Below are 8,746 nucleotides of genomic sequence, written 5' to 3'. Positions count from 1 at the left end.
TATGATATTCTTAATTTGATTTTGGTGCTTATATTTAATGGACAAATCAATTTTATGAATGTTTCTTGCATGGCTCAATGAACCATATCCAACAGTATTTATATTTCTAACTACAATATTATTTGTTGCAAATTGTTAATTTTCGGATTATTTGATTACAATTATTTTTAAATACCTATTATTATTATTTTACAATTTTATTAAGTTTATTTACCTACCCTAGGATGTTTTATTTGTTAATTTTAAAGTCAATCATTTTAATTTAATTAATTCCAATATTATTTCCTTTCAAATTTTAATTATAAAATTAATATATACCTATGTGTTATTAATAAAATTATTTTGTTGATTACAATGTTGTTTTAATTTTCCTTGACTATGTTTTATTCTTTAATGTTATACTGCCAATTTATAGTTGAAAAAATTATATTTTATACTTGTGTTAACTATAAAACCTTATTTATTAAAAAAGTTATTATTTTGATTCAGACTCATTGACTAAGTTTATTATCAGCATGCTCAAGAGGGGGGTATGAATTTCAACCCCTTCCCAATTGATTATTATAATAGTTTATTTATTTTACAATCTTACATCAAATGATGATATGACAGATACCAAGTTATATGATAACATGGCTAGCCACTATTTTACACAGGCTACTGCGTCCAGTGCTGGATCCAAGTTTCAGGAGGCCTGGATGGAAATATTAAATTAAGGGCCCTTAAAAAAACGGTTCTTAACATAACGCTTGTATATTTATTTTATACATGTTGTTTTATTAAATATGTAACTAAAAAAATGAAATTTAAATACCTTAATTATTAGGTAAATTATAAAAAAGCATATAAATATACAAAATAGACAATTTTCAATTTTGGTTTCAAAATTTTAGAGCTTAAAGACCCGTTGCATTCCACTCGTGTGCCATAGCTAAATTCGGCAATGGCTTCATAATTGCAACATAGTTTACAAGATACAATATCCATAATATAGAATCTAAAATATAAAACTATAATTTTCTGTAAAATCTGATTACTTAAATATTAAAAGTTACATCATTTTTTATATGTTATTATTTTCATAGTTTACCGTAATGTTAACTTTTGCAAATAGTTGACTTTTACTCGAAAAAAGTTATTAATCTTGCTGAAGCGACTGTTTCTACTATTAAAAAATTACTTGAAAACAGCTAATTCAAAAAATTGTTTTAAAAAGCTGAGGTAAAGATAACACATCTTTCCTGATTATCTAAGAGACTTTCAATTTTAATTTATGAAAATACTTTTTCTTTAGAAGCTAAGCTTAGAAATATTGATCCATAGCGGTTGTAATGGCAGTTTTAATTCATTGCTGCTACAAATAAGAATAATCCGTTCAATCATGTGCGTAACTTTGAAATTTATTAGAGGGGGTGGGCAAATATATCATTACATATCTAACGAAAAGGGTGTCCGCGTCCAGGATTGGACTAGCTCTATAGCTCGGCCTGGGCAAAATAATTTTGAACGGCCTCAATGGAACTTTATCAATAGGTAGGTACCTAATCAAATTATTGTTTAACTGAAAATTTATTTTCTTAACTCAAAAAACAATATACACACAAGCACATTTGAATATTTTCAGATTTAATGTTATACCTTAAATAAATCTAGTTTACGCATAATATATCTTATCTATAATATTGATATAATGACCTACTTATTAAGATAAATTGTACACCATAAAAAATTATTTGATTTAAATATGTTCATACATTTAATTTTAATTGAGTTAGAACAGTGGGGTCGGCCACTAATATCTCTTTTATGTGGCCGGCAGTAAATTTCAAAAAATAGTAAATGTCATTGAATATCATATAAATTTTTTATACTGTCTGACCCTAGAACCATTTTTAATTTGTGAATATGGCCCAAAGGTCCATTAAGGTTGCCGACCACTGAGTTAGAACATATTGTTTTTAACCGGTAATAATTGACTTGAAGTCAACAGAAAGGTTGAAAACTAGTAATAGACTTGTTATTGACTGAATGTCAAAACTATTAAAATATTTTTAAATAAAAGTTTAATAAATCTTATAAAAATTATTATTATCGAAAAACAATTTCGCTATCGCATACCTTGCACGACCGTGTCTACCCATACCAACATTTTCTTTTGGTTAAATGTTTGAACAAACGCGAACGGTACGTCGTATCAGTCCCTATTTTTCATAAAAATTCGTTCTACACATTTTTTAATATACAATGATATGATACATGGCTCCTCTCTACCCCCTTCCATATGATTATAATTTTTAGTACAATGTCAGTAATAATTTTTAGTGATATTTTTTTTAATCGAATTGCATATTATAATAAGTTAAACTAAAAACCAATCTGATATTATTTTTTAAACTGAAAATATACTTTTGTCTAGTATAAATCTGAAAACTGTTTATAAATTATTAATTTTAATGTGGGATATATAACTTAAAATATAATAGATATATTTTATTCCTCATCTGTAGAGCTAGGATGTTTATGAAATTGCATATTTTTTCTATTTATCCAATTAATTGCAGACCTGGATACAAATTTGATTCATGTTCTACTGAATAAAATAATGCTATTTTTATTTTGCATATTTTTGTATATTTAGTGATTTTTTATTTTAAATACATATTTTTGGATTTTAAAAATATAAATTCATATTTCAAAACAATTTAACGTAAAATATAAATAATGTTCCTTATTAGGTATTTTTATACTGTGCTTGTCCGGAATATTTATTAGATAACGATCTAATAATAGAATTTTGTATACACTTCATGTCATGATTATGTGGCGAAGACCAAGCGACATATTGGTACGATTTTAATCGCCATGTTTCCATGTCTGTCGTTAAGAGTACCTATTATTATTTATATTTTTTCGCAGTTAGTTTTACTTTTATTTAAAAATGCCGAAATGTAAGTCGTTTTGTTCAGTTCGTCTTAAAAGTTTTGTAGACGAGTTTGGAAATTATGTTTTTTCTACGGATGGTACGGTTTTGTATTGTAAAGTGTGTGAAATTAAAGTTGGATCCGAACGTCGTTTTACCTTCGAACAACACTTGAAGACAGCCAAACATAACCGCACAGCTGATCGACAGAAACAAACTCAGTCACAACAACTAATTTGCAATGTGGTCGGTAAAAAATCATCATTTTACATGGATATGTGCAGAGCGTTTCTTGGAGCCAATATTCCTTCCACAAAGTAAATTATAAAATATTTTGTAATTTTTTAACAAAATATACAGGTAAAGAAATACCAGAAGAGTCAACTTTACGCAACAATTATTATCTGATTGTTATGAAGAATCAATTAAAAAAATTAGGAATGATATCATTGGCAAAAAAATATTAGTTTCTATAGATGAAATAACAGATTACGAAGGCCGCTACGTAGCAAACGTGATTATTGGTATTCTTTATAAAAATACGCCGGGTAAATTGTATTTATTGAACTCTGAAGAGTTAGATAAAACAAATTACTTTACAATTAGTAAAGTTTTTGATCAATCCATGTTTCTTTTACGGCCAGAAGGCATTTGTCATGACAAATCGTGCACGATGATGTTCATTTATTTGTTACTGATGCCACCCCATATATAAGTGAATAATTGCTGCCAATCCGTTTAAATCGCTTTATTCAAAAATGGTGCACGTCACCTGTCTTGCATATGCACATGATAGAGTAGCGGAAACAATTCGTGGAAAATTTAATAATGTAGACTTGTAGACTTGTGTCAAACATTAAAAAAGTATTATTGAAAGCACCATCACGTTTAGAGATTTTTAAAACAGAAGTCTCTGGTATTCTTCTACCTCCAGTGCCTATAATAACACGTCGGGGAACATGGTTAGAAGCGGAATTTTACTACTCTGATAATTTTACAACTATACAAAATGTATTTTCAGAATTAAACTCAGATGACGCAGTTTCAATCGAAAAAAGAATTAGCATTATGGCTGAACCAAATTTAGGCCCAAACTTAACATTCATTCGGTCCAACTTTAGATTTTTACCAGTCAAAATAACTAAATTAGAATCATCTGGATTAACTTTGTTTGAATCAATTAATGTTGTCAATTATACCAGAGAAACCCTCAAAATGGCTAATGAAAAAGTGGGAAAAGAAATTTACGACAAATTTCAGAATGTAATTGAAAAAAATAAAGAATTTAAAACTTTGGTACAAATTTCGAAAATACATTCCAGTGAAGTTGATACTATGGAAGGAATAGAAGAAGATTTGAAGGTTAAGGATCTTGCATTCATCAAATATGCATTCATCAATAACATCAGTTGATGTAGAATGAAGTTTTTCATGCTACAAAAATTTACTTTCCGATAACAGATGCAGTTATAAATTTGAGCAAATTAAAAACATTTTAATTTTTTACACATTAATTAGCACAGTGTAACGCTAATAATGTAATAATTAATAAATAATAAATAATACTGTAAATTAATGTAAATAAAACGCTATGTAAATTTAAAAAATGTATTTTAATTTGTAGTAAAAAAAATAATATATAAAAATAACTACTAGGTAATAAAAATATTATATTTTTATTTTATGAATTGTAAAATATTTTTTGTGCATATTTTGGTATTTTTATTGGCTAAAAATGAATATTTTATCATTTTTAGCGCATATTTTGATTGCATATTTTGGTAATTTTTTAATGCATAAATGTATGCATATTACAGTAGTTTTAAGTGCATAAACATCCAAGCCCTACTTATCAGCTATCTTGCTTAAACTGACTTCCTGAAAAACACCTTCATAATAGTCTTATTTATTAGTATTTAATAGGTAAACACTTCTCGAATCCTGTAGTGCATACTTGCAGTTTCGGACTACACACTTTGTGTCGGGATTCACAAAAAAAAAGGGACTGTATCGTATGATTAAAATATTGTATACAATTTTTGTATTCGAATTTCCTACAATTTTTCTATTTATAAATATTGTGATAAAATTATTATTATCAATCGGCCTATCGCTACATTTTAAATATGTTCAATATTCAAATTTCGAGTTATCTAATTCTGTGTCACTGTATCCATTAGTAATGTCGTATTATAAAGCGATATTTTTTATTTTATTTTAAGAACAGAAGATAGACACATTAAATAAAAAATAAAAAATCCAAGTAATTTTATTTAACCAAAATTACAGCAGCCCACCGGGGCATGCCCTAAAGCCACGGTGGCCTAGTTTAACCCTGTCCGCGGCTAAATGTCGCTTTACTATCTATATATTATTATAAAAAATTATTCATTTTCTAACATTATGTTAGATAAGCAAATATTGAAAATTAAGATTTAAAAAAAAAATTATATAATAATAGTTATAACCAGCTGTTTTGAACTTATTTTAAAACAAGATATTTTAAATATCAGAGGGGGCACCGCCCCTCATTATTTATTTCAGGAGGGACAATTGCCCCCTCTTGTCTCCCCCCCCCAATTAACGCCTAAGCGTTCAATTATGATTTTTAACAATTTTGAAAAACATAATCACTAAGAAATTATTCAAATTTGTTTTTCAATTCATAGTCTAATCAACTATAATATATATTTATTTAATAAAAAGACAATTTGAAAACATATTATTTATTATATAATAATTTAGCAATTGATTAAAATCGTTTACAAGCTATCGTCAAGCCTTATTATTATATTTTAAATTAAAATGTAATATTTTTATTACACTTGGAAATATGAAAAATGATTGTTAGTATAATATTAATAATATATATTAGATAAGTGTCAGACCATAATTATATAATTTAATGAGTATCAATTAATATAATTGTTTGACTATACTAAATTTAATTATTAATGTACGATACATTAATAGGTATAATTATATGACAGTTAAAATTTATTAAATTATAATAGCTATAATACCTTATACAAATAATTAATAATTAATACAATATTTTGAATAATCTTAATGTATGGAGTATAATTTATAACATTTGAAAAAACGTTAGGCTTAAGATATTAAAACTTATATATTTTTTGCTTATATTTGAAGAAAAAATGATTGGACTAAATTTGGTTTTCGCAAGGAGAATTTTTAAATTTATATGTATGACAGTGTACTTTTAATTTAATGATTTTAAAAAACCTCATATATTTTTAATTTTTATTGATTGTATATGATATGATGTGTAGACATCTATTAGTTTTTTATTTCAATCAATTTTAGTTAACTTTTAAATAAAATTAGTTAATTTAAAAACATAAAATATTTATTTTAGTTTTTACTCGAAGTAAAATTATTATTACTTAAGTTTTATTTTAGTAGTATTAATTTAACATTCACCTGAGTCTTAGAATATGACTGAACATCATAACAATTAAGTTATTGGTAACTATTACATCAATAATAATAATAATAATATTAAAAGTAACTAATAGTAATATTCAAGAAAATAATAATGATGCTATTATGATTGTATTTTTAAAAAAAGGAAAGTATATATTACGAACGTATGTTAAATTATTATAATATGGTGTTCGAATTTAATTTAAATGTGTACGAACAAAATTTGAAAAAAACTCATTTTTGGATACCACTGAAAGCTATCACTATACGGTAACGTACATATTAGGCGTTAAAGATTCTAAAACTGTATAATATTATAGAAAAAAAAATAAAAATGTATAGCCTAAACGCAGCAGGTAATGTACATACAATAAACACACATACATACACCAGTGGCGATGTACTTAAGCTAAAAAACATAATATTATTCAACACAAAAATACATTTTCAAATAACGATAATTATGCTACTGAAATACGATAAGTACTTATTATAATATCAAAATAACATATTATAGTATTGAAATTCCTACAGGTATCATATAACCTGGACTAAACGATTATTAGTATACCTATATAATAACTACATATTATGAACCATTGGCGGGTATTCATTGACTAATAGTTAACGCTTGATAAATTACGTACAAAACATAATAATAACATAAAAAAAGGTACAAATACAAATAAAAATCAATTTACATATTATAATATCAATACATATTATTATATTTGTTTGTACAACACATCAGATGGTAATAATATAAATTATTATAACATATTGATCAGAACATTTTGTTTCATAAGACAATTATTATAATTATTATGACTTATAAACCTATCTCTACATAATCTATGTACGAATAATATAGATACGCAAAAAGGGCTATACGCCCACACGTTTCGACGAAATCATATTCAGTAGATAATAACAACTATTCATTGTACATTTACATTATAATATATGCTACAAGCAAAATTGCGAATATGTGATAGGATACGTCGGATCGATGTTTGATTGCATTAATTTTCGACGATTACTATACGTAATACTAGTATGAAATTATTAATTAATTATCTATGTGCGACTAAATAAATACGGAATACAATGCGTACGATACGCATCGTGCACAACTTGTGTACGCAAACAATGCAGCCATTTCGTTAGTATTATTTATTATAACAATATTATTACAGAAAAGCAATCGGGTCGCTGCGTCCTTTGGTGGCAGTATTTATCGGCGCGCCGATGGGTAACGACAATACAACGACTAGTATAGGAAACAAGCGTCTGACAGGTCAGAGGATAGGCTGAAGGCTCGGGCTAGGGCCAGTGGGAGTTACGTATAAAACGAAAAGTAAAAAAAAAACTCCGGACAGCGTACATGAAAGCTACGGCACTACGAATCGGGTTGAAATCATAATATTTCGGATACATTGACGTCGTCTTCAGCAGTGTGCACTAACGTCTTGGGCCCGTTGCGGGTTCCGTCTTTGGCTGAACAGAGTTCACGTTGCCAGAAACTTGGTGATACGCAGCAGTGACGCCCTCAAAAGTCATCGAGTGGTGCAATAGCACTAGCAATTTAAGGTGGGGGGTGGCTGCGGTGAGTTATGGGTTGGCGATGAGAATTTTGTCGATCAAGTGAAATACAGTTTAGACCTAAATATATGATGCAAGGGGTAGGAGGATCATCGTAGTCAGAGATGAGTACAATCGGCCGGTGGAAAAATTTGTTGACGCTACAACAGAATATGTGTATCCCGGCAAAGGGATAAGGGTTACGCTACAACGGGAGATCGTTGTACACTCGTACCTATTATTACATAACATGATACAGGCGGAGGTGAGCATGGTGGTTAAAGGGTGGTGGTGGGCAACGGCTGGTACGGCCCGTAGACCTATTGACGGGTCTGGTTAGCCAATCGGGTACGGTTTACGGTTCGGCCAACCTGTCTAATGGTTTCGGTGAATGTGTGTTTCGGTAATGTTGCGTACGGCAGGTGCGACGACGTTTGTCCGGGTGGTATTGCGAGCACTCGGTCGCAGACAAACCGTGGTTACGCGTTTTCGGTGTAATTGCTGTTGTATGTTGTTGCGGTGATGACCGGTCCGGTCCGGTCCGGTCGGGCCGGGCCGACGGTTGTACGCGCGTCAGACAAGCCATTCGAGTCAGACGTGCGTGCCGCCGCCTCCGCCGACATCGTGTACGGCGGCCGCTACGATGCTCCGGTCGTCCGGTTCCGGGTCCTCTGGTCTCATGGCCAATTTTATTCGCTGCGCAACACACACGACAGTACGATCGTTTATCAGCTAAGTAATATTATGGTCATAATCAGTGATGTGCAGAACCCTTTTTCCGCGCGGAAACAAAATTAA

General features: G+C 29.4%; 2 protein-coding genes across 3 annotated transcripts in view; one reads left to right on the top strand and one right to left on the bottom strand.

Annotated features, from left to right (window-relative positions):
* Positions 1-2,830: 2,830 nt before the first annotated feature.
* LOC112688409 lies at positions 2,831-4,394 on the top strand. Its single transcript, XM_025561574.1, has 2 exons — positions 2,831-3,237; positions 3,942-4,394. The coding sequence occupies exons 1-2, from the start codon at positions 3,162-3,164 to the stop codon at positions 4,331-4,333; spliced, it is 468 nt and encodes a 155-aa protein (XP_025417359.1). The 5' UTR covers positions 2,831-3,161; the 3' UTR covers positions 4,334-4,394.
* Positions 4,395-6,531: 2,137 nt separating this feature from the next.
* The window catches only part of LOC112688329 (sodium-dependent serotonin transporter), a 35,939-nt gene continuing 33,724 nt past the window's right edge, over positions 6,532-8,746 (bottom strand). The window contains exon 11 of one of the 2 annotated variants that reach the window (XM_025561483.1): positions 6,532-8,644. In XM_025561483.1, the coding sequence (XP_025417268.1) occupies positions 8,540-8,644 (105 nt within the window). In that variant the 3' untranslated portion in view covers positions 6,532-8,539. The remainder of the gene's footprint in view (positions 8,645-8,746) is intronic. The other variant, XM_025561482.1, reaches the window with a different exon arrangement.

This window comes from Sipha flava, unplaced genomic scaffold (genome assembly GCF_003268045.1).
Source record: "Sipha flava isolate LNK unplaced genomic scaffold, YSA_version1 38_pilon_pilon, whole genome shotgun sequence".
Taxonomy (NCBI): domain Eukaryota; kingdom Metazoa; phylum Arthropoda; class Insecta; order Hemiptera; family Aphididae; genus Sipha; species Sipha flava.
The sequence above is the reverse complement of the archived record's forward strand: the minus strand, read 5'-3'. Positions and strand labels throughout refer to the sequence as shown.

What these genes read in the sequence shown, in the direction of transcription:
- LOC112688409 (XM_025561574.1), top strand. Translation starts at nt 3,162, where the DNA reads ATGTGGTCGGTAAAAAATCATCATTTTACATGGATATGTGCAGAGCGT. An exon ending in GCCAATATTCCTTCCACAAA is followed by an intron (nt 3,238 to 3,941) that starts GTAAATTATAAA and finishes ATGTATTTTCAG; the next exon opens with AATTAAACTCAGATGACGCA.